The sequence below is a fragment of the Uloborus diversus genome, chromosome 6, assembly GCF_026930045.1.
Source record: "Uloborus diversus isolate 005 chromosome 6, Udiv.v.3.1, whole genome shotgun sequence".
Taxonomy (NCBI): Eukaryota; Metazoa; Arthropoda; class Arachnida; order Araneae; family Uloboridae; genus Uloborus; species Uloborus diversus.
Genome location: NC_072736.1, coordinates 35,597,214 through 35,624,521, shown reverse-complemented (window position 1 = coordinate 35,624,521; position 27,308 = coordinate 35,597,214). Strand labels below are relative to the sequence as shown.

The 27,308-nt window shown below is 35.3% G+C and overlaps 1 protein-coding gene across 1 annotated transcript; it reads left to right on the top strand.

The window, feature by feature from the left end:
* The first annotated feature begins 6,004 nt into the window (after nt 1-6,004).
* LOC129224337 (uncharacterized) lies at nt 6,005-25,503 on the top strand. The gene is made up of 6 exons (XM_054858778.1): nt 6,005-6,024; nt 7,715-7,957; nt 10,391-10,535; nt 12,260-12,492; nt 23,703-23,832; nt 25,207-25,503. Exons 1-6 carry the CDS (start codon nt 6,005-6,007, stop codon nt 25,501-25,503), a joined length of 1,068 nt encoding a protein of 355 aa, XP_054714753.1.
* The last annotated feature ends 1,805 nt before the right edge of the window (nt 25,504-27,308 follow it).

Genomic DNA, 27,308 nt, shown 5'->3' with positions numbered 1-27,308 from the left:
AAATGCTCAGTTGTAGACACTTTTTGCTGAAGTTTTGGAAACAAAGGAGGTTCGGGCAACCTTTCTCCCAAAAAATTTTGATTTTTGATGTCCTAAAAACGCAATTATAAGCCCCCTTTGTAAGCGTTAGGAAAAAGGTTTGGATTCGAAGCCTCTCCGCAAGAATTTTTTCGGAATTGAAAATTCAAAAACAAAATTTTAGATGAGTTTTCTGATGTGTAGGGAGAGAGGATTTGGAGTAAAAGTTTTTATCTTTGATGACAAAGTGAAATGTTTTGGAGAACCTTCACCTGGAATTTTTTTCTTAAATTTAAGTCCTAAGAACGAAATTTTATACGATCTTTAATTATGTGAAGAGGACAGTAGGCACTCCTCTGAAATTCTTTTTCGATTTTAAAATTCTAAAAACCCATTTCTTGGCTATTTTTGATGAAGTTAGGAGACGGGATTGGGTTCAGGACTCTTTCCGGGGAACATTCCCAAAATTAAGTCCTAAAAACGCAATTACAGGCCATCTCTTCAGGATAAGGGCTGGGGTTTAGAGAATCTCTCACAGAAATTATTTGAAATTGAAGCTCCAAAAACGAAATTTTAGACGATTTTAAATGGTGTTACAGGGAGGTGAATTCGGGACTCTTTCGTGGAAATTTGTAGGGATGGAAGTCCTTAAACCAAAATGAAAGATAAGCTTAGAGGACGTTATGGGATCAGCTACTCTGTTATAAGGGGGGGGGGCGCTGTTGCAGCACTTTTGCCTTTTTCCTGGATTCACCACTTCGCTCAAGTACTGTGGTCCCGCTATTGGATCCCACAAGCACTTGATGTGGATGTGAACATGCAAATATTGAATAATGGGCAGGGCCGGACTGGACCGTTAAAACAGCCCGGGCGATTATACAAAATCAGCCCTTAGCTCACCTGGTAAATCTACTCCCCACCCCCCTCCTTGTACAAAATCTTGCAAGTTTAAGGGTTTTTTAAACATCGAAGGAGAAAAGAGCAATAAAACGAATGCAGGGTTATCGCAAGGTGAAAAATTTGAGGAGTGAATGTTTGGCGGCCTCTCAACTTTTAATGCATTTTAACAAGAGAGAGAGAGTTAGAAAGATTTCAGGTTCTAGTTTAAGAGGGTGTCATTACAAGGTTGAAGTGTTAGCAATATAAACCTAATTGTAAGTGTAATATTTTCCTAGATGGAGTTTGGGCATTTCTCCACCGGACTTCCGAAATTGTAATTTCATAAACGCTGCTTTTGGACAATCTTTGGTAGTGTTGAGGGGGGGGGGAGCGTTTGAGAGCTCTCGCACGGTAATTTTTCGAAGTTGATACTTTAAAAACAGGCGTGCAGATTATCTTCCATTTTGATAGGGAATCCATATCAGAAAATATTTTCGAAATTGTAGTTCTGAAAACGCATTTTCAGACGATCTTTGGTGGTGTTGGCGGAGAAGAGATTTGGAGGCCTCCTCCTGAAATGTTTCGAAATTGATTTATTAAAGGACCTCGAAATTGAATGGAGGAGTTTTCTGAGTTTCTTCCCGGTAATTTGCCGAAATTGCAGTTTTAGACTATCTTTGGTGTGTTCGTGAGAGGAGAGGTTTGGGGGTCCGACAATGTTTCGAATCTGAAGTTCCAGGAGTGCAGTTGTAGATATTCAATGATGTTATGAGAAGGAAAAGGTTCAAGAACTGTTCACCAGAAACTCTTTAGAAGTGACGCCCGTAAACAAAAGTTTAGACGGTCTTCAATGATAGGGAGGACGGAGAGGCCATTTCTAAAGGTTACGAGAGTGTGCTCTCTTGTAGGGTTTTCGAAATTGAAGTTCTAAATACGAAATTGTAGGTTTCAATAGTGGATTTGGGAATTCTTTCTAAGTCAAAATTTCAAATAATGATGGAAAGGGGGAGTTTCTATTCTTGTTTCTAGAAGTTGAAAATCTTCATATTTGTTGGTTGCAATTGTGGGGTTTGGAAATTCTCCCTCGGATTGCTTCCAAATCAAAGTTTCAAAAACACACTTCTAGAGGCTACCTTTGGTGACATAAAATGAAGGAATAAAGGTTCAAGGAATCCCTTGTTGGCTATCCTCACTTATTTATTCTAATTATGGTTAAAACTGTTTCGGAAAACCCACCCTTTTTTTTCGCCAAAACCATTAAACTGATTTCGTTGATTTATACAGCCTAGTATTTTCCTTTATTTAGAATACAAATTTGTCCAATAAAAATAAGTTTTACCATTTTGAACTGATATGGTGTATTTTGCAGTGATACTTTAAGTCTTTTTTCCACTTTTTTTTTTAATGCTAAATATCATACCCCCTGAATCATTTAATTATTTTTTGTTTTTTGCATTCAAAAACTTAAAGCAACTGGTGTGCACATTCATTGCAATAATTTAAAACTTGTACACTGTATTTTAACGTTTTTTTTTTCTATTTAAAACCTATTTCGGCGGCACCTGTGTTCTTTTCCATTTAGCTGTGATCGTGACGATATTTTAAGCAAACAATTAAAGATGTAAATATGTCGGTGACCCCTATGAAGCTATTAATTTTATTTATCTATTCATTTTTTTCAACTAAAGCTTGCCACGTGTTTGCACTATGTACTTTTTTTTTGGTGGTTTTTTGCATTTGGTGACCTTTAATAATATAATCTTAAATAATACAGAATTTTGGATGATTTTATTTTAAGAGTTCACTATCATTTAAAATTTTGCAGAATAAATACTTTTAGTTACTTTTATCCTATTTTAATTTTGTAATACTGCAAAGGTCTTCTTTTTTTGTGCATCATTAAAATATAAATTAATGGAAATCTTGGGGAAAAAAGCGAGGTATTGCACCCTCAATACCCCTTTGAAGACGGCCCTGAAGTACACTAAGGGTCGACGAGAGGCCATGTCAGCCTAGTCGAAAACAAGGAGTTTTAATGTGGATAAGGAACTGGAAAACCAACAGACAGGGGAAACCAACCTAGGGTTTCCAATCCTGAATACAACGGGATCCCGCATGATATTTAGGTCTATATGTATTGCAGTCGCATAAGTTTTAATGTGGATAAGGAACTGGAAAACCAACAGATAGGGGAAAACCAACCTAGGGTTTCCAATCCTGAATACAACGGGATCCCACATGATATTTAGCTGAATTAATCCCGCAAATTTTTTCCATTCACATATTTTCCAACTTTTGTCACTCATAAAACGACATTTTCACAAGTATCATGTGTTTGAATCACCTTCCTCGTACGTCTGCAAGAAGAACAAGAAAAACTGTCTCATGAGATAAAATGTGGATTCACCATTTAAGAACACAAACAAAAATGGCGTACATTTTTCCGAAAATGAAATTGTACACTTCTTCGAGGTCACAGTTTTATAAGGACAATCAGCAATTGAGAAAATGCATGTAATTTAAAACATTTTTGAAAATCATCACTAAAGTTTAAAATCTTGGAAATTACACTTTAGAAAAAATAGGGAAAGTGTATTATTGATTGAAAAACCCGCTGGAGTAGCCTGAATGCAATGTTGGATCACTTCTGTAAGCTTCAGGAATGCACTCAAAACCTTTAACTTAAAAAAGTGCTCAATATTTTTCTCCAAAGAAGAAAGCAATGAAAAACCTGGCATTTTTTATATATTCGGCATGACTTTAAAAGAGGCGACAAGAACTTGAATGAAACACAGGAGGACTCGCATGACAGTGCAGTAAATTAAGCTGCTCAAATTTTTGAACGTATCTTTAAAATGAAAGGTAAAATTAGTGAAGTTATGCAAAACATTTTCTGAGACTACGACTTGGTGAAAGAAAGCAGTACTTACCCTTGGTCTTCCCTTGCTGGAATGAATCAAATACACTGACACAATGACAAAAGTTAATTAAGTTTTTTGGGCCATTCTCAATGCAAGTTAAATTGGATACAGCTAAACACGTACCCAATAGACATCGCTAAGTCCTAAGTTTGCAGTTCTTGAACAAAACCATGCTTCAGAAAGAAAAATCTACTTCAGAAGTTGATGAAATTACTGGGGATCTTTTTTTAAATGCCCGCAGTAATTTAATCTCAGTAAAACCAACTGCACTGGAGCCACAGCACGTGTTTTCATCAAGAGCATTATTTTTTGAGTAAAAATCCTCTCTCGTTCCATACGAGCAACGCTTTGTTAAGACGCGTTGGACTTTTTTAGGACATGTTTTTGTGTACGAAACGATAATTACTAGTTATGATCTGACTTTGTAGTGCTCTGCAATTGGTGTACGGAATTCGTGAAAGCTACTAATTCTAGTAACAAAAGCAGTTCTTCCTAAAAGGCACAACTTTTTCTATTTGATGTTAGCATTAAATTTTTAGAAAGATAAAATCAATCCCGAAATCCCCTTGGACTGGATTCGGCACAGTATTGGAAACCCTAGTGCTCTCGGCAGCCCTGAGTACGCCCAAAAAATGCCTTGTGGCAACTTCTGATATTAAGCCTATATCCAGTGTTTTGATTGCCATCCAAGCCCCTATTAAACGTAGGCCCAGTCAGCACCAAATTTGACGGTTCTTCAAACTATTAAGAGAGTGTTGCGGAAGAAAAAAAAAAGTTTAACCGCAAATCGCAACCGGCCCTGCGGTTTAAAGGCCCTTCGGGCGATCGCCCGATTGCCCAGTCCGGCTCTGATAATGAGCTAAAATGTTGAATGAGAAATGTTTTTGCTTTTCCAACACCGAAAAGAATTTCAGTTAGCAGCATATACTCTGGAAATGTTTTTTTCCTCTTTGAGGAGCTGGGCAATGGGGATTTTGCCCCTGCTGCCCCCCCCCCCCCTCTCGGCGGCCCTGCCTGACACTAACAACAGCATCAGATTTCTTTGTTTTTGAAACCTTACCTTATCTATACCTTATATTTAACATATTTTATAAGTGTCAACAAAACATGAATTTAAGAAGTACAGCTTTGAATGCCATGTATATGAGTACAGGCATCTATTCTTTTGAGTTGTTAAAATTACATTGAACATTTAACTGGGGAAAACTTATGTTTTGTATGTGCATGAGAAATTTTTTTGCTTCATTTAATAGATAAGACATGTTTTATATTTGCTTACATTAATGCCCTTAAAGCAGTATCTCTCATTTAAATTACCTATTGTGAAAAGAAAGAAAAACCTCAATGAAATTTATGAATGAAATCAGATTTGATTGATTTATGGATTTTAAGAGAAATGTGTCTATCAAAACCCTTCCCGAAACAAAAGTCTTGTTGTGGCCCTGAATTCAGCAGCCTTTTTTTTTCATCTTCAATGTTCTTTTCAATCTCTTCATTTGTGGAATCTTCAGCCACATGTTGACAGATTATTTAAAAGGTGAATCCTAAATTGGAGCAACGTTCCCATACTTTTAAACATTGTAACCCACTTTTCTGAAGCCCTGCTCGCAGAGACTCGGTTTTTGCCTGGCACATTGAATGTTTCCAAAGACACTTTGATAATTTGCTCATCATTTAATTTTTCTGTTTACCTCTAAATTCTTAGTACCCCCCCCCCCCCACAAGCATTTTGGTGGTGTTCAAAAGCCACCCCCCGTCCCTCCCCCCTCTCCGAGCTGCTATCTCGAGTAAGCTTAAAAATAGTTCTAATTTAAAGGTTAGAAAGCCATGACCCACCATAAATTGATTTAATGACACATCTGTGAGTCACAATCTTTAGTTTTAGAGAACAAGTTTAAAACCACTGTTCAACAACTTTCTACAAAATCAGAAATTTATGCTATACAAATTTAATATTTTCATGCTAATACCATGGTAAAGATCATAAATGTGGTTGTCTTTTTAGTAGCATCAAATTTTCCCCTAAGCACTGCTAACAATATAGTTTCAAATAAGAATTTCAGTTGAAGAAAATTTGATCGCAAACATGATTTAAAAATAATTAAATGAAATATCTGATGATACGGAATCAAGCAAGTACAAACTTCGAATATATATTGTAAACTAAATGACAAAAAAAGTGAATTATGAAGCAACTGAACAATATGTAAGAGGTAAAAAACGTTTTTGAAAAAACAAATTAAAAAAAAATGCTGACCATTTTTTTCCACCGACCCAGCACGCACATGTCGTACAGAGAGATCTTACAGTCTTGGAAATTCAGATCAAGATGAAATTCAGTAGGCTAGTAGTTCTCCCTGGAGAGTATCCACATAGTAAAGTATTAAAGCCAGAACATTCCGAGAAAACAGCCTCAAAAGTTTTACATGCAGCTTAAATTCTAGTAAGGATTTTTCGCCTGTAGCAGCTCAGTGGCTATGTGGTCAGCGTACTGGATTCCCGTACAATCCATCTCGGGTTTGATACCTCTTGAAGTATTCTTTTTTTCATCAAAATAAACCCCACTTGTTGAACCTTGCGACATCTATTTCTATAGAGAGGTAAAGAATCTAATATAGCGTAAAGGTGTGCAAATTTCGTTGAAAATAATAGAAAAATAAATACCCGTGAAGACTATAAAAATACAATCAGTAGTCCATCATCAACTGTCATGACCAATTTTTAATAAAATGATTCGGTATGCTTCCAAACTTTCTGACAAAAGGAAAATTTTCATGAATGTTAATGAAGTATGTTTTCCAACGTATCTTTTACAAAAAGATTTTCTTGCAAACAATCTTTTATACATTGTGCAAGATGTCAAAACAATTTTTGTTTTCCGTGTTTTTATGATAATTATCATTCAGGTGTATGGATATAAATAAATAATTGATAAATAAAACCATATTTTTAAATTTTTTACATAAATTAACAGGTCCTACCTTAATATTGTTGCCGTGGAAATTGACATTGTAATTTATAATCGATTGAATTTATCTCTATTTTCTCGATTAAAAATACATTACCTATTTAAAACTAAAGTATTATCTTCAATTCAAATTTCAATTAACTAACAGTCTTTTTATAAATTTATATTTAAAATTTTTTTCAAAAGGTATCCATTCCGGGTCGACAGCACGGGAATGCAGCTTGCTGACCACACAGCCACCGAGCTGTTGCTGGCGAGTAATCTCTACTGCGTAATCTCTGCGTAAAACTTTAAATGCTGCTTTCTTGGAATATTCTCGCTAGTGCGCTTTATTACTTTACTGTGTGGATACTCTCAAGAGGTTCTACTAATCTAAATTTCATCCCGATCTGAATTTTGGAGACCGTAAGGTCTCCTTGTTAGAGTGGATTATAGTATCTTACAGTTATAAATTAGATCTTTAGGTTATGCCCTAGAAGGGTATCATCCAGCAACACAATTAGTATGCTACTGCATTTCATGTATTAAATATAATTCGAAACATTGGGAGAAAACTTTTAGAATTAAAGTGTTTATATTTTTCATCAGCTCATGAATTCATTTTGGGTGTGATTCCCCACCCAAATAGATGTCATTCGGCAGAAACGCATCCCTGCTCCACCAGTAGTGATGCTACTGTATTTGATGAATTAAATATAAATTAAAATATTTCGGAAAATTTTAAAAACCAAGTTTTTATATATTTTGTAACCTCGCTAACTCCAGGTGTCACCTCCAAAGACGGGTGACACCTGGGGTAAACCGTGACCCCTGCCTGCTCATAGGAGTGGTACCGTATATGCTATCATCAATAGATATTCAATTATGAAATTACATGCTATTGAATCATTAATATTAATAGTTTGTAATAATTTTGTTTTCTTTTCAGAAATTCCTTCTTACACACAGATTTACCTAAGGATTTTAGCCAACATTTTACTTCTAGTTATCGAGGCCATTTGCTATTGGCCACTGCTATTTGCATTTTAGCTGTGGATTTCAACTCATTTCCCTCTAAATTCGCCAAGACAGATACATATGGGTGGTCTGTTATGGATGCTGGCGTAGGCTCCTTTGTCCTTGTCCATGGACTGTGCTCCTCTTATGCAAGGAAAACACTAAATGGTAACAGGTGAACATTTTTAGTAATATTTTTTGACCACTTATTTAATAACTTTTCCATGCATGCCCTTTGCCTGTTTTTAGCTTAGAAAAGTAAAATTACTTAAAATAAAGTGAATTTAATATATAAAACAGCATTATTATCATAAATACACATAAAATATGATAAAAAGAAATAAAAGTATGATTTAAAAATATATTTTTTTAAATCAATACTCGGTTTATAGTATTTATTACAGAAAATGAATAAGGCTTAAAAAGTTGGATTTCCCTCAAAAATATCATTGAAAAATTTACCTTAGGTATTATTTATCTTACCTTGCTTATTTAAAATTGAACAGTGTAGTTGGGGCAAACCCAACCTGGCATCGTCGTAAAGGCTATGCAGATCCTAATAGTGCAGCATCATGACACTGCCAGGTTAAAATTTTCCCCAATTGAAGTTCAGTACTCTACATATTAAGAAAGGGTTTTTGGAATAAATTTTGTGAAATGGGGGGAAATATGTGTTGATCATCCTTTCTAGTCCTCTCTCCTCTCTACCGTACACTTTATTTAATTACTTGACTTTAACAATTTGTTGATCAATTTTGAATGCTAGAGAGTAAACTAAATAGGTAAAATAAAAAATCCATGGAAAATTCATTCCTAAAAGCTCCTAATTATAACATTAGAGAGATTTGGTTTTTGCTAACAATGCCTCAGAAAGATTTTTTGACATTGTGTGGATAAAAGTGTTTTTGATTTGATTATTTTAAAAATATTTTTGAATGACACATCATCAGGGAAAACTTAGAGAAAGTTTTTATTTGAATGTATTCAAAACACTAAAAGATAAAATTTTATGCAAAAAGTTTTGAATTGATCCATAGATTTGAAATGTAGAAAATGTTTTGCTTATTTTGTAGTTTAAAAAATCTCTGTTTTAAGAAATTTTAGCTATCCTCCCTTGAAATATACAGTTGTGTGTCCTTGAAATATGTTGCAGTTCACTACGACTTTTTTATTGAATTTGTCAACTACATAAATTAGGCTTCGTAGCAAAGAACTTCAAATTCGGCTAAAAACAATAAACAATTTTTTTATACAGTCGACGCTCATTATAACGACCACACATTATAAAGACCGTCCCATTATAACGACCAGTGGTAAAAGTCCCAACTTTGTTCCTATGAACTCTATGTTAATTTGCTTTCATTATAACGACCTTTTTGTATCGTCTAATCCAATACAGCGACCGAATTCAGCGGACGCTGTTTCTGGTGTTCTTTCCAATAAACAAATTTGTAGCTTGAAATGACTTTGATTATTGTTTACGGACATCTGCCTGAAGTTTCCAATGTCAAATCGAACTTTGAGAGGGGTGGAGAGATTACCATTCACCACTGCTAGCACAGAAAAAATAATGGGAGGAAAAATAGAGAAATTTCCAGATTCCTAAGAAAAGGGAGTTGACAGATGTGTTGGTAGTTTGGTGTTTGAATCTAGTGGTTTTTAAAATTTGGGGTTCTCGAGGGACTTTTAAATTCTTCTTTGAAAAGCAAGAAAAACACAATTTATCACCTATATCTGAAACAGAAAATAATGTTTCGCAAAAATCATTTCTGTCAAAAAGGCAAACATCTGTCTGGTTTTATCTTCAGAAAATGTTGTGGTAGTAGTAGTAGTAGTAGATTTGCAAGTGTGTAACATTTTCCTCCCTATATTTTCTACTTTAAAATTTGTTTAATATTCTGTCATAATATTTTGCACACGATTTTTCTAAAAAAAATCCCATGATAAAAATAATTTGGGCATTTAACTGGAATGTTTGAAAAAGTACCATTTTTTTTCGGAACAGCGGGGCATGCATGATGACCGTGTATATATTTTTTAATTATACCTCTTATAACGACCACTCGTTATAAAGACCTTTTTCTCTGGGACGGAGATGGTCGTTATATCGAGCGTCGACTGTACTAGTAAACTACAATGAACCATAAAGAAAGAAAACTTATTGTAAAATAAGATTGGGTAGTTTCAACATCACTCTTTTGTAATAACTCTTACTGCGTGGCTGGTCCTTCCCATGGCAAGCGTGGTAATTCAAACCAGCTTGTTGTTGATAATACTTTATCATCTTAGGACTATAGGATCACAATCTTGTAATGTTTTTTCTATACTGAATCCAAGAAAATGGGGGGGGGGGGGGAGGCCGTATTTGGAACACCCATCTTATATAGTGTTTATTTTACAATCTACATTTTATGTCTTCTTCTTCTTTTTTTTTTTTAATTTGAAAATACAAAAAATGATTTGACTTTTTTTTTTTTTTTTTTTTGCAACTGCAGTTTTTGTTCTTCATCTCATTCAAAATATATTTGAGCAAGTTTTGTTAATAATAATTTGTTTTTTTCTAATACATGCAAGTAATTGTTGATTTCTGATTCATCATTTATTCTAGCTTTAAGAAATGTCTAATGTCATCTCTTCCTCTTCTTATCCTTGGATTTCTGAGACTATTTTTTACCACAGCTGTGAATTATCATAAAGTTGTATCTGAATATGGAGTCCACTGGAATTTCTTTTTTACATTGGCTTTTACAAAGGTTAGAATTTCTAATTGTTATGTTTGCATTCCCTAAAAAATCGAAGTTTGAGAAAAAGTTTTACTGTATATTTGTATAGGGACATAACAAATATTCGGTCATTATCCGGCTTTCAGCCTGTTGTCTCTTATACCAAATATAATTTGATGAGCTGAATATTCGACCAAATGTATTTAATTTTTTAGTGGTGCGCATTTGAATTAATTTTTTTAAATATAAATTTTAAAATGTTCAAGAAATAATAATGTAAAATTATATTTAATAGTTTATTGTAGAAAGTTCTCCACACTAACAGTTACTAATTTTAGTTGTAAAAAATTATTTATACCTACAGTGCTGGTAAAAAAAAAATTGCATCACCCTCACATTTTCACAACAGGATTATGTGAGAAGTTTTGGTCGATCGATTAACAATGAATGTATGTGAAATTCTGCAAAACTTATGAAATAAACATTTAACAGCAGGAATGCCATAATTGTTTATGTAGATCGAGGCTGTTTCCGGGCCAAGGCAAACTGCTGACCTCATGCTCATTTTTCCCATTTCTGAACCTGCGTGTGAATTTAGAGGAAAAAATTACTTAACCCCATGTCAATTTAAGTCTAATGGCAGAATAAAGGTTTTTAAATTGTTACTTACCAGTTTTGCCCAATGGCACGGAGCAGAATCATCCTGGAAAATGACATTTGTAACTGAAGTAGTGATCCCGGATAGTAGGAAGCAATTTCTTCTCCAAAATGCCAATATACGCTTGAGCGTTTACTGTTCCTTGCACAAAGTGAAGCCCACCAACTCCTTGACCAGAAATACATCCCGAAATCATGTGGAATACGGGATGCTTGACTGTGTGTTGAATGCAGTCGGGATGATATTCCTCTCCTTTGCGGCACAAGTGATGCAATTGTTTTTACCACCACTGTACATGAATGTATTTAACGATGTCATATAAACATAGAGCACCAAACTTCTCATTTAAACTGTTGTTGTTAACTGTCCATGTCCCCCAGGTCTAGGGCTCATATTGTTGGGGCAAACTTAACCTGGCAGTGTGTAAAGGCTACACAGAGTGTAATCACAGCGTTGGGACACTCAGGTTAGGTTTTCCCCAACTACAGACCAGTTCCATGATACCTTGTCGCAGAAATAATTCACAAGTTCATGCCCCCCCCCCCCCCCCCAAACTCTGCAGCAACTTCTCACAAGGGGGTCAATACATCTCGATTAAATTTATTCATTTCTCATTTAAATTATAAATGAATTTGATTTTAATAATAAGCACAACATCTGTGGATGACCACTAAGGGAATCAGTATCATGCAGTTTACTTAAAAAATATCACAGCAAAGTGGTTGAGAAACATTAATCTGCTGTGTGTTTCATTGTTTTTGAAGGTTGTTAAACACTGATAAAGTAAAAGCTACATAACAAAAGTTGTCTATTTCAATTATTTTTAGTAGTGGGAGCATTAGTTTATTTGAGTAGATTAAATTTAGAAATGTTATACGTCAATTTTCAGAAAACAAGTAAATTCATGCTTTTTTTACTAACTTAATTTTTTTGTTCCCATGTATCACTTTTTCTGTAGAAAAAGTGACAGAATTTGTTTTATTTCTAAAGCAAATATGTTGTTCTTTAGAACAACTTTTATTGTAATTTTTTCCGAAATTCGAATCAGACTGTAAAAATTCTTATTTTAAATATGCATTCAAAATTTTTCTTTCAGATATTTTGCTTTATTATAATGGTCCTAATTCCAATAAGACCAGGAATTTTATCCATGATCACTATGGTTCTTCATCAATGGCTGCTATTAAAAGGGGGACTGACATCATTTGTTTTATCTGATGACAGAAGGAATCTTTTTGAAGAAAATAAAGAAGGAATTTGCTCTCTATTGGGATTTATGTCACTTTATTTATATGGTATTGAGCTAGGAAGTTTATTATGGAAGACCAGGTTTGTGAAAAATTCTTTGTTGTCAAAATTTTATGTCATGGTACAATAAGGTTAATTCTTAAAATATTTATTAGTTGGATCATTAAGAAGTTGGCCCTTATCTAAAATAACTTGGAACACTACTTCTATTGAGAAAATTCATTTACATATAAGTTAACTTCTAAATGACTGAAGTATTGGTTGAAGTTAACTTAAATTTTAAAGTATATTTTTTGCAATGAATATCGTTACTATTTCCCCAGAGTTTTTTGTTACAGAGAATAGAATTAGCGATGCAAGTTATTAAAAAATACTTGTTTATTTAGTGTTGTTTCATTAAGTGTAATTGATAGTCACGTTTGCTAATACTAGTTTATTTATTAGTGATGACAGGAATATATATATATAGAGTGTAAAACTGAAATAAATTGCCATCTGTATACAGTAAGTAAATGATTTATCTGTATAAAAACAGTATATTTTATTCAAAGATTTATAATCAAAATTTTACTTAACTTTTGATATCTTATTTTCATATTCAATGTTAAGTTAATTTGCAGGTTATGTAACAAGGGAAAAGAATAAGTTAAACCTAAGTGAGCTTATTTATTTCTAGTGTTTTAAAGACAACTATAGTTGGAGCAAACCTGATTTGGCAGCATTGTGAAGGCTTTGCAGATTCTGATCACAGCATTATGATGCTGCAAGGTTAGGCTTGCTCCGAATATAGTGTTCCAATCATATCCATAGATTTTAATCTACTGATTATAGAGTTGGGAAGGTAAAAAAAAGTATAACTTAATTAAAATATTATTAGCATGCATTGAATATATGCTGATTGTCTTAGTGAAATAAAGTATTAATTGCTTTAAAAAGAACATAATATGACCAATCACAGGTGGTAGGCAACCTCAATTACTTGAAGATCTATTTTCCAATTTCAGTGAGCATGAAGATCGACTTGGGGGGACAGGGGGGTCGTGCATGATTAATGTCCATATTCACCACAAATCATTCAACTCTCAGTCAGACACCTTAACTGTTATTCGAGGCCTTCTATGTTCATACTCACCATAGCATTCGACTCTTGGTCAGACTTCTGAGCCACAAATTGAAGCCATCTTACTAGGTTGAAAAAGGCTTCAACTAGCGGTTTGCTGTCTGACCGATAGTCAAATTGTCTGGTGAATGTGGGCATAAGACTTATATGATTGCATTGCCTAAACCAGCAATTCTCGACTGGTGGTCTGGCAGACCAGCACCAGTCTACGGAAAAATTTGACCAATCCTCAGAGATTTTTGCTTGTCCTCATTAAGAAAATTTACTTACTCAAAGAAAAAAACAACCTTATATGCCATTTCTTTACATTAATTTTGTAATGAATTTTCATCGTTTTCAGTGATTGCTCTCAAATGTTTATTTACTTATGTAGTGTTTATTGTAATATATTATATAGTGTATATTATTAATGTTTATAGCATATTTGTTATGATAATTACTTATCTTGCCATCTAAATATCTTTGTGACAGTTTTCTATTACTAAGCAAAATTTTAAATGGTTTGCCACTTGTTTATGTTATTATTATTATTTATTTGGAAAAAAAAAGAATCCTTGCCGGTCCCCGAAATTTTTACTAAAAGTTTTGCCGAAAAAGGTTGAGAAACGTTGCCATCTATACGGATGCATTGAGACTGTATCTGACTTCAAATTATAAGTTTATCACAACAAACTTTCATGTTGATTAAATAATTGCTTTAAATTACTAACAGCGTGTTATATGAAAAACGTTAACTCACATCAAAATATTTTCAGACAATAATGTAATGTTTTTTAGAACCTGATGAAATGCTGTTAATTAAAAATTTTTTTTTGAACCTCCCATTAGAAGTGCCATGAATTCATTTCAATTAGTAAACCAAGAAGGTAGTTAAAATGAAAGACCAGGCTCAAAATTATTGGACAGTCCAATTTCATGCATGATGAGTGCTGATAAAGTAATGGATGCTGACAATCTCAACAGGGAACACTAACTGGAATCCAGTTCAAAACAAAGTTTACTTGCTGAGAAACTTTGAAACATTCATCTTGAGGTGAATCTAATTCTGAAATTCTATTTTTTGGACTAATTTTTTCAAAAGTAAAAGAACAAGATGAATTTCTGTTTTTTAAGTATTAAAAATTGTAATACTTCAAGCGATTTTATAAAGTTTGTTCTAGAAAAAAATTCAACTGACTTTAAGATAGAAATAAAAATTTCTCCTCAGTTTTCTCACCAGGTACTATAGTTTATGAGTAGCATTCTTACAAATGATGATATTTGAAACATTTTTGCAATCAACAGAAAATGGGCTCGCAATGGACTGGTTGCCAAACGGTTGATCTATCATATACATCAAAATAAAATGCAGTGGTGTAAAAAAAAAATAACAAATGGGTAAATATATACAATCAACGCTCATTATAACGACCACACATTATAATGATCGTCCAATTATAAGGACCAGTGGTAAAAGTCCCAACTTTGTTCCTATGAACTCTACGATAATTTGCCTTCGTTATAACGACCGTTCTGTATCGTCTAATCCAATACAACGATCGAATTCAGGGGACGTTATTTCTAGTGTTCTTTCCAATTGTAGCTTGGAATAATCTTGATTATTGTTTACGGACATCTGCCTGAAGTTTTCAATGTTAAATCCAACTTTGTTGCTGGGGGGGGGGGGGGTGGGGGAGGGGGGGAATTACCATTCACCACAGCTAGCACAGAAAAAATAATGGGAGGAAAAATCGAGAAATTTCCCGATTCCTAAGATAAGGGACTTGACAGATGTGTTTGTAGTTCGGTGTTTGAATCTAGGGGTTTTAGAGATTTGGGGTTCTCGAGGGACTTTTAAATGTTTCTTTGAAAAGCAAGAGAAGCACAATTTATTTCTTATATCTGAAATGGAAAATAATGTTTTGCAAAAATCTGTTTCTGGTTTTATCTTCAGAAAATGTAGTGGTAGCAGTAATAGTAGCAGATTTGTAAGTGTGGAACATTTTCCTTCCTATATTTTCTACTTTAAAATTTTTTTAATATTCTGTCATAGTATTTTGCACATGATTTTTATAAATTCCTATGATAAAAAAAAATTTGGGCATTTAACTGGAATGTTTGAAAAAATACCATTTTGTTTTTGGAACAACGGGGATGCATGATGACTGTATATATACACAGTCCAGTCACATTAATGTGACCATCTGTCAAAAGCCAGAATAACCACCTTTCGCAGAGCGGACTGCTGCAAGACGTGCAGGAAGAGAGTCACTTAGGTCCCTGAAGGTGTTCTCTGGGATGTTGAGCCTTGCCGACTCTAATGCCGTGGCCAGCTGCGCTAGATTACGCGGTTGAGGATCCATGGCGCGAACAACTCGATCGAGATGGTCCCACAGATGCTCGATTGGGTTTAAGTCAGGTGAGTTTGCTGACCAGGGGAGGACGGTAAACTCATCCTGGTGCTCTTCGAACCACTCACATACACTGGCAGCTGTATGGCACCTCCCATTGTTCTGCTGGAAGATGCCATCATCCTGAGGAAAAACAATGCGCATGTAGGGGTGGACATGGTCCGCAAGGACAGATGCGTACTTGTATTGATCCATCGTGCCTTCCACAATGATCAGTGAACCCAGCAAATGCCACAAAAAAAAATCCTTAGACCATAATGCTCCCGCCTCCAACTTGGAGCGTTCCGTCAATGGTTGCAGGGTGGTTCCTTTCAGAGGTTTCAGCCCTTATAGGCCACGTCCATCTGTCCGATGGAGCATAAAATGCAATTCATCTGAAAACGCTACCAGTCGCCACTCGGTGGACGTCCAGCTGCTGAACTGGCGTGCAAATTCTAGCCTTCGTCGTCGATGAACAGCAGTCAGCATAGGTGCACGAACCAGGCGTCTGCTTCGGAGACCCAGACGCAGCAATGTTCGCTGAATAGTAGTTTGGGAGACACTTTTGGTAGCCCCTTGGTTCATTTTGGTGGTTTGTTGCTCAATGGTAGCCCGTCTATCTGCCCGAACGCATCTCCACAACCGTCGTTCGCCTCTGTCATTTATGGCCCGTGGTGTTGGATATAATTTGAGGTTTATGGCCTACAGCTAAGCTGAAAATTAGGCAACTCATTTCCAACTAAAAATTTGAGGTAGTGGTCTGCCCGAAGAAAATAAAACATGAATCATTCTTTACACTGAAAAACATTTATTTGACACATATTGAAAATTGGTTACAACACAATGATTTGTTCCCCGGGAAAAAATTAGGAAAAGAGATCTTACAATGAGTCCATGTATGGATTAAAAGTCCTGTTGGTGTTCCATGGTGACGCCTCACCGGTCGTTGGACAGCATGGCAATTTCCACGAATTGCAGGCAGGTCGATTCACACCGCGTGAGCAACAGTTCACCACATCAGGGAAAAGGTATACCAGGGATGGACACGATCTTCTTCCGCAGGAGAACAAAAGACCCACATCAGGGAAACTTAGAACTCTTTGCTTTTGTAGACGTCATCACAACACGCAGTTTCCAAACTTAAAACATCATCAGTGCTTTTCCAGGAAAAACCAGACCTCACCAAGAGGCCAATAGCAAAAATTTAGGAAGACATTTGACGAACACGTTCACGAGACACAGACAACACAAGACGAGGAGACGAGTAGAAGTAAAAAACGAAGCGAAGCGAGGGCGAAGCGATCGAGCTCCTGCCGGTCTGCGTATTTATAGCCAGATTCGGCCTTTCCAGAAACAATGTGACGTTACCTAATTTGCATATTGCCAAGACAACACAACCCGGAGAAAACACAGCTTGCCGGTTGCACAATTCTCATTTAATTTGGCATTCAGCACTTAACACCTCAACATGATTTCATCACGTCATTGACACGTGCTCTTTCGGAAATTTACCGACATCTGCCGAATGACAACAACCAATCATAGCATGCCGCATGTTTTCCGAACACTTCCGATTCAAACTCGGACATTTGAGTGTTGGCGGCAGGTGGATGGGATTCTTCGCGCAAAGTTTTCTCTCGGAATGGCAAAAGGTAAGTCACAAAATGATTTTTCTTTTAAACAATATTGGTGAAATCCTTCAAGAATCAAAAATAAAGGCATTTAGCCCAACAAGTTCCCCCCTCTTGAAGGAATTTCATCAAAAAACACATTATATACATTAAAAACATTTAACTACATTCATATTATATTTACAAAAGATACATTTGAAAAACAGTTCAAAAATTTGATATGCCCCCCTCATTTAATCCCAATTAAATATAATTTTACAAAGTTTATTTAAACAATTCTTAGATAGGGGTTTAGTGAAAATATCCGCGATGTTTATATTTGTCCTCACATATTTAATCAAAAAAATCTTTTGCTCAATTAAATTTCTTAAAAAATGGTACCTTACATCAATGTGTTTTGTACGGGAATTCTCAATGGGAGACTTAGAAAAATCAATTGTTGCAATGTTATCACAATAAATAATTGTATCTCTAAGCTGGAGGTTTTCAATATTTAATTCACTTATTTCTGTGATTATCCTCTTCAGCCAGACCATTTCTTTTGCAGTTTCACCAAGTGAAATATATTCTGCTTCCATTGTGGATAACGCAACACATTTATGTTTAAATGTCCTCCAATTAATCGGGACCCGATCAATACACAAAATTGATCCTCCCATTGAGACCCTATCCTCCCGATTAGCGGCGTAATCGGAGTCTGAAAATCCCCGTAGATTTACACTATTGATTGAACTTAAATTTAGTTTGTATGATATTGTATGCTTTAAATACCCTAGCAATCTTAATAGAAAATCCCAATGCTTTCTTCCGGGATTTGCTTGAAATTGGGAAAAAATATTCACCGCATACGAAATGTCAGGTCGGGTCTTTCCCGCTATGTATGCCATACAACCCAACAAATTTCTGTATGGGAGCTTTTCTGCTTCCCTTTTTTCTTCCTCAGTTTTCAGGCAGTCGTCCTTCGACAAAACTGTACCCTTTGAGATTGGGAGGGTTGAATTTGGCACATAGTAATCAGAGAATAACTCCAAGACCTTCGAAATATAAGAGCTTTGGTGAATGAAAAGATTATTTCTATCTTCCACAAATTCAATCCCCAGGAGCTTTCTGGTTTTCCCCCATTTCTTTAATATCATACATGCTTTTAATTTCGTTGATTACCTTTTTAATTAAATTTTCATTTTTTTGCTAGAATTATTATATCATCTACATAAATAAGAAGAAAAGTATTTTTGTCTCTATGGTATACACAATTACATCCTTTTAATTTTTGAAAACCAAAACCACGAAGAACACTGTCTATTTCTAAGAACCAGTTTCTTCCGGACTGGTGTAGTCCATAGAGAGACTTCTTCAATTTACAGACAAAATTAGGGTGACTTTCACTGACAAAACCCTCTGGTTGTCTCATGTAGATTTGTTCCTCTAAATCAGCATACAGGTAAGCATTTTTTACATCAATTTGTGAGTGACACCATTTTAAAAGACATATAAAAATAGAAAAGAAAACTCTTACAAGTGAAAACTCAATTACTGGACTGAAAACTTCAGAATATGACTCAATTGACTGACGGTCCCCCCTAACAACTAATCTGGCCTTGTATCTTACAACTTCACCCCTGTCATTTATCTTGAGGTCGTAGACCCATCTGTTTCCCAAAATTGGTTTCCCCTCTGGTGGGGGTACAAGGTCCCACACCTCTCTTTGGTTAATGACATCCAATTCAGACTCCATGGCCAGTTTCCAGTTGTCCACCTCGGGGGTAGCCATACATTGCCTATACGAATTCGGTATAAAAATTTCTACCAAACTTGCTTCTTCACTTTCTCCCGAACTTTCACTGTCGTCACAGATTTCCCCTACTGTTGGATTTTTAGATGAAAAGTCAAAAAGTTTTGGTTTATACTCTATTTTATTTTCACTACAATATTTTAGAACCTGTTTTAATGAATTTAATCTTACTTTATTTTTACCGGCAATTGTATAATAAATATCAGTCCTATCCCCGGTCTTTCTCTTTTTGGCTTCTCTAACCCATTTAATTTTTTCACAGGGAGTTTGCTCAACACTCTCCTGGATTTCCTGTTCAAGTTGAACTTCACTTATAGGCCTGATAAAATTAAATTTTCTCTCATTTTTATTTTGGACTTTTAATTCCCCCCATCTTTCATTTTCATTAAACTTTACGTTAATAGTTTCTGTGACTGTTCTGGTTTCAGGATCCCAGATTCTGTACCCTTTGGTACGTAAGGCGTATCCGACCATGATCCCCTTGGTAGCCCTCATATCTAACTTTTTTAGTTTGGACCTAGGCTGACCTACATAGGCAGTACACCCAAAAATACGTAAGTGCCTCACTGAAGGTTTACGTCCAGAAAACAGCTCGAATGGGGTCTTGTCCATATTTCCTATTACCGTCCGATTCCTTACATAGTTGAAACAAAGAGCGGCTTCAGCCCAAAACTCATCCCCCAATCCAGAATCCTTGAGCATAGACCTCACACCATTCATTATGGTTAAATTATACCTTTCTACTACCCCGTTCATTTGCGGGGTGTAGGAATTGGTCCGCTCTATTTTTATTCCCTGATTGGTGAGATAGTTTTCAAAATCTTTGTTAACAAATTCTGTTCCATTATCGGAACGGATAGCCAAAATTTTTGAATTCAGGAATCTTTCAGTCCTTTTTTGAAAATTTACAAAAACATTAAATGCCTCATTTTTGTTTCTTAAAAAGAAAACATATGACTTTCTTGAGAAATCATCTATAATTATAAAAATATATTTCTTTCCCCCCAAGGACTCGGTCTGAAGGGGTCCCATCAGGTCCATGTAGAGCAATTGAAGTGCAGAATTAGTACGCCTTTCTGGCATAGATTTAAACGAGCACTTCCTCATTTTCCCTAATTGACAAGGGTCACAATTGGGTTTTTGCCCCTTCTTAATCTCCAGTCCTTGGACTGCACCAAGTTTACTCGTTTTGGTGATACTTTCCATATTTATATGGCAAAATCTCCTATGCCATTTTTCCATATCAACACTGACCATATTGGCCCCTTCAGACGGGTCCTTGGTCTTAAAAAATTTGGTATAATTAACATGTTCACAATCAATATAAAAATTTGGTTTAACATGATAAAGTTTATTCATTAAATTTGCTGTAAATAATTTAACATTTTCTTGATTAAAGACACAGATCTTTCCGGGCAACCATTTGAGCTTATAGCCCTGTCTATCTATACAAGAACCAGAAATTAGGTTGCGTCGCAGTGTTGGAGCATAGAAAACGTTATTCAATGTGATGGTAACTAATTTTCCATCTGATTCAATTTTAAAAATCACTTTCCCAATGCCCTCTACCTGGCTCTTCACATTTCCTACAGCTACCTCCATTTGTGTGTTTTGTACAGGCTCTAGCTCGGCAAATAACGATTTATCTCTACAAAAATGAGATGTACTGCCGCTATCCAATAGCCATGTATCCTCACATTTTGGGTAGGTAGTGTTTGCAGAAATTTCGTTTTCATTTACTGAACAAAACATTCCTGCCTGAGGGTCTTCTTTGGTTTGAAATTTAAAATTCCTATCCTGTTTTACTTTATTACGGCTCCAACACTTCGACGCAATATGCCCTTTCTTTTTGCAAATGTAACAAACTTTATTTTTAGCAAGAAATTTACCCCTACCATTTGCCATTCCGGAGTTTCCGGGTTTTGAAAACATTGCCGAATTTTCTATATTAGGCTCTTCGGCCAAATACCTAATCCTACCCTCCTCAGCTAGTAGTTCATCTTTTACCTTCGAGAAAGTAAATTTCTCTCCTTCCCATCTGTAGATGGCTTGAACAATGCTGCTGAAACTAGGAGGTAGATACCGTATCAATTGAAAAGTTCTGAGTTTTTCTTCCATAATATATCCATTTTCGACTAGTTGGTTAAAAATTCCCCCCAACCTTGCAGCGAATAATCCCACCGTTTCACCTTCTTGCATTTTGCAAGAGAAGTAGGATTCCCACAATGCGGCTACTCTGGCCAAAGATGGGGGTTCAAAATTTGCCTTGAGGGCTTTCCAGGCTTCATTAGGATCTTCCAAATTATCAATTAACCTTTTTGTATCTTTTTCCAAGTTTAAATAGATGATGGCTAAAGCTTGGCCACATCTTTTTCTGTCAGCACTAGTTAACTCCCCTTCTGGTTTCTTTTGGGTAATCTCCCATAAATCCCTTTCTATGAGCACCATTTTTATATCTTTGGACCAGGTAGCCCAATTATGGGAGCCCAACTTCTCAACGTTTCTATAATCTTTCTCCATAATAAAGAAATGATTCAATTCTCTCCGGGCAGGTCAACCACACGACTCTGCTACCACCTCTTGGATATAATTTGAGGTTTATGGCCTACAGCTAAGCTGAAAATTAGGCAACTCATTTCCAACTAAAAATTTGAGGTAGTGGTCTGCCCGAAGAAAATAAAACATGAATCATTCTTTACACTGAAAAACATTTATTTGACACATATTGAAAATTGGTTACAACACAATGATTTGTTCCCCGGGAAAAAATTAGGAAAAGAGATCTTACAATGAGTCCATGTATGGATTAAAAGTCCTGTTGGTGTTCCATGGTGACGCCTCACCGGTCGTTGGACAGCATGGCAATTTCCACGAATTGCAGGCAGGTCGATTCACACCGCGTGAGCAACAGTTCACCACATCAGGGAAAAGGTATACCAGGGATGGACACGATCTTCTTCCGCAGGAGAACAAAAGACCCACATCAGGGAAACTTAGAACTCTTTGCTTTTGTAGACGTCATCACAACACGCAGTTTCCAAACTTAAAACATCATCAGTGCTTTTCCAGGAAAAACCAGACCTCACCAAGAGGCCAATAGCAAAAATTTAGGATGACATTTGACGAACACGTTCACGAGACACAGACAACACAAGACGAGGAGACGAGTAGAAGTAAAAAACGAAGCGAAGCGAGGGCGAAGCGATCGAGCTCCTGCCGGTCTGCGTATTTATAGCCAGATTCGGCCTTTCCAGAAACAATGTGACGTTACCTAATTTGCATATTGCCAAGACAACACAACCCGGAGAAAACACAGCTTGCCGGTTGCACAATTCTCATTTAATTTGGCATTCAGCACTTAACACCTCAACATGATTTCATCACGTCATTGACACGTGCTCTTTCGGAAATTTACCGACATCTGCCGAATGACAACAACCAATCATAGCATGCCGCATGTTTTCCGAACACTTCCGATTCAAACTCGGACATTTGAGTGTTGGCGGCAGGTGGATGGGATTCTTCGCGCAAAGTTTTCTCTCGGAATGGCAAAAGGTAAGTCACAAAATGATTTTTCTTTTAAACAATATTGGTGAAATCCTTCAAGAATCAAAAATAAAGGCATTTAGCCCAACACGTGGTGCACCACATTTGCCACATCGCTGATTTTGGACAGTCCCATTTTGCCGTGCACGGTACACTTTTACCATGGCGGCACGCGAACAGTTCACAAACTCAGCCGTTTCAGAAATGCTTCCACCCTTGGCCCGAAAGCCAATGATCATGCCCTTTTGGACGTTGGATAAATCGCTTCGTTTCTGCATTACGCCAATGATTGAAATGTTTTCCGAAGCCCTCACACATCCTTTATATACACTCAACTGCACTGTGCTGCCACCTGCCTTCTGTGCTTATTTAACTCTGACGTGGAAAGTACGTGAAGGTCACATTAATGTGACTGGACTGTGTATTTTTTAATTATACCTCTTATAACAACCACTCGTTATAAAGACGTTTTTTTCAGGGACGGAGATGGTCTTTATATCGAGCGTCGACTGAATATATTTTTTTCATGTCTTTTTTTGAAAAAAAAAGCTCTAAATTTATCTAGCTAAGTAATGTGGGATCCAAAAGTTTAAAATTAATCTCCCTTCAACAGTTTTTTTTTTAAATATTGTATATAATGTATAAGTTATATGTTTCAAATCCTGTGCAGTACTAATAGTTAGTGATACAGTTTAATAGCCATTGTAAATTAACTTATTTCTACTGTAAGAGCAGGAGAAAAGTTCGAAATTTTAGATGTAAATATTTTGTGTTGAGCTGTATCTTCAAACTTTAAACAAGTTTCATGCATTTATTTTCAGGCATAAAACAAGTGAATATCTTCGTCTGCTGTGGCAACTTTGTGGTATTGGTCTTTGTGGATGGATAATAATGTATGCTTTGCATGCTAGTGTTCAACCCATCTCGAGAAGAATGGCCAATTTGTCTTATTGTGTGTGGGTTGTAAGTACAACCTTTCAGTTTTCTTTTAAATTTTTATAGCTTGGTTTCTTTGCCCTGCAAAATATCTTCAGTAGCTTTGAAATCCTACTGCAGTTTCCAAATCAAATTGATTGTAAAATGCAGTTGAGTCTGGGGCGGATTCAGGGGAGGGTCAAAGGGTCAGCTGACCCCCGTGTGACAAGAACTTTACTATGCTTATTATTAAATTTAAAATTTTTACATCCAAAAAAGTAGTACATTTAATCAGTGTTATCCTTTTTTGGTTTGCTTCTGTAAGGTATTTCTTCTCATCGCGTAGTAATTCAAGGGATTGACATAGTTCGTTCACTGATGGCTTTGTACTGTTTTGAGTTTGTTGTTCATTTTTAAAAAGAAGAAAAAAAAAAAAAAAAACAATCATCTCTAATGATTTTAACTTTTTTCAGAGCACTCTTCAACTTCAAACCACATGTGTGTGTATGTGTGTTGTGTGTGCTTTTTCCAACTATTTTACAGCTGTAATATCATATGTCCAAAGCCTATACAGTTATGTGATCAGTCTGCCTAATGAAATATGACTTTTGAAGAAAGTTTGAGGGAATATGATTCATGGCGCTAATTGTGGCATTGTTAAATTTAGGGGGAGGGGGATGTATTTGAAAAGGTTTTGATCTCCTTTAGGAGGGAGGTGCTCCATAGCATATGACGGGATGTTCCATCATCCTTGGAGGGATGGGTATTCTTGCTTAACTTACATTTCTTACCGCAGGAGGTGTAACGCTGACCATTAAAACTTGACTCCCCCCCCCTCCCCCGTACAAAAATTTCTGGATCCGCCCCTGAGTTGAGTCTACTTATCGGAATATTGGTTCAAAGAATATTCCATTTAATGTAATAACTTTTTAAAGCATCAACCATTGTCAGGTGCTTTTGTGTTTTTTTTTTTTGTCTCGGTTTCTAAAATATCTCGTTTATTAGAATAATATTTCATGGCAAATTGACTATTTCATTAATATTAAGCGGTCGCCACCGTACATGTCATTCTTTTTCAGACAGCAATTTCACACTTGTAAATTTGTTCATTTACATCATTTGCTCTTTCAAAAATTTGTAAGCATTTCTCTAAACATTAAAATCCTGCTTATGCTTAAATTAAAAGAATACTTTACTTGATCAAATAATGTCATGTTGTAATTTAATGTGCTACTTGATCATTTTTTCAAAGATAGCAATCAATTTTATTTCATAGAAATTACTTTATAATGTTATAATAACTGTTAAGTTTTGGATGTGCTATCTTTTTAAAATCATATTTAAATGAGAGGTGTTTTGAACAAATTTGTAAGTTGCTTTTGCAATAAAATACGTTGAAAGCTGACCTTTTTTCTTTTTTAGGTCTCGCTGACTACACTACAAATTGCTGTCCATTTTTTCGAAAATATTTTCCTACTTTTCTCCAGTAAATTTTTGAAACACAAGTTTACCGATTGTTTATTGTGGAAAGCCATCAATTTTAATGCACTTTTTTATTTTTTACTAGCTAATATAATTACTGGTGTTGTTAATTTGTCTATTCATACTTTCAAAGCATCAAACCTAGTCTCTCTTATAGTTCTTGTTCTGTATCTAACAGTTCTATCTCTTAGCACAGTTGTATTTTTTCAGCATTCGATTTGTTTCAAATTTTGGTGACTTTTCTGTTACTTTTATTTTTAATCAGTATTCTTATACATTTATGAATTGTTCTGCATGTAAACGGCATAGCATTGTTTGTTTTCCTTTTACATCTGTCACACAAATATATACATATGTTACTGGGAAAGATCAAAACTTGGTAAATGTCGATATTTGTCAGTCAATGTCAAACATCACATTGCAAAGACATCAGCGAAAGATAGAATATTTTCAATGAATTACCACTGAACATTGACATTCTCCAATTTCTGTCTTTCGTAGTAAAACACCTTCGTAGTTTTTTAATAGTTAAAATGCTGTATTCATTCATTAAAACCTAAGTTCTTGATTGGAGAATAGCTCAATATGACTGGTTGTTGAAAGATTTCAATTTGTTTTACATAAATATGCCTATTCTGCCGTGTGCAAGTAAAGGGCAGAAACTGCACATTTTGCATTTTTGTCATCTATTGTACATTCTCTTTATTGTATATACTTGCTTATTTGGTTTCCGCTGAAAAAGAGGAGCAAAAAAAAAAAAAAAAAAGTCTAATTCCAACATTTTCCTATTGTTAGTATTGAATCCACCACACATTTCTCCAAATGTGTCGAAAACAAACTTCTGCAGATACTGCCCTTTACTTGCACATGGCAGTATTATTTACGTAAGTAAAACTACATTACTTCTGTACTTTAACTATCACTTGTTATTCTTCCAGCAACAGTTATACTGCTTGAAAATTCAGTTCAAGATTATTTCCATTTAAATGTTTGAGTTTTATCATGATTAGGTATTTCTTTAAGAGTGGTTTTAATAATTTCTTAGAATTCTTATGTTAACTGGTTCCTGGAAGTAAAGTACTTGTTTTAGATTTTCTACAAGATTTCTCTGTCGATAATTTAATACTTTATTTTTACAACAGAAAAAAAAGAGTATATTTTCAAAATATTTTTTTAATTAACATCTTAAACGGTTCTAAACACTGCATTTTATTTAATATGCAATGCTTTTTACGTAGGACAAAGAAAGGAAACTATTATCATTGATAACGTAAATCAGGGGAATTTGGTGAACTTAATCAGCGAAAAGTCAGGAAATTTTTTTTTCCAGTTCCTGTGGCCACCCTGTCCATATATCGAACTCGAAAAAATCTCTATATATCGAGTTTTTTTTCGAGACATTCGTAGATTTTTTTTTCCACTTTAAACTGTTTGTCTCATGAAAAATGCTTATACTGTTTTTCTTTGCTATCAAATTATAGTTCTTGTTAGACGGTTAAGTTGGTTATGATACTCATTATTGAAAAATCCTTAATTTTGGTCATGGAAATAAGCATGAAAGTTGTTATTTACATGAGTCTATTAGTAGTAGAATGTTGTCAGTCTTAATTAGTCATGAGTTAAAGTTTAGTCAACAGTGCTGCATAGCAAGTACAGTCGAACCTCCATATATCGAACTTCCACATATCAAAATTTTCTATATATCAAAATCCCAGCAAATTTCTATGTTCATTACATAGAAAAATTGTTTCTATATATCGAAAAAAAAATCGAGACATTCATAGATTTTTTTTTCTACTTTTGACTGTTTGTCTCATGGAAACTGAAGGTTAGGGGAGAAAATTATGTTTATTAAAGGCTGCTACAAAACTCAAAAGGAATCTGGGGTTGAGGGGTGTGTAGATAGGTCGTTGTTTTGTTCTGGAGTTATTAAATTCCCTCAAGTTTATTTCAAATCTTAGTTGTAACCAGTAACATTGTAAAATCAGTTTCAAGTTCTCCCATTTGTCTGCGGATTATCATTCCTAGTCTTTTTAGCTGCA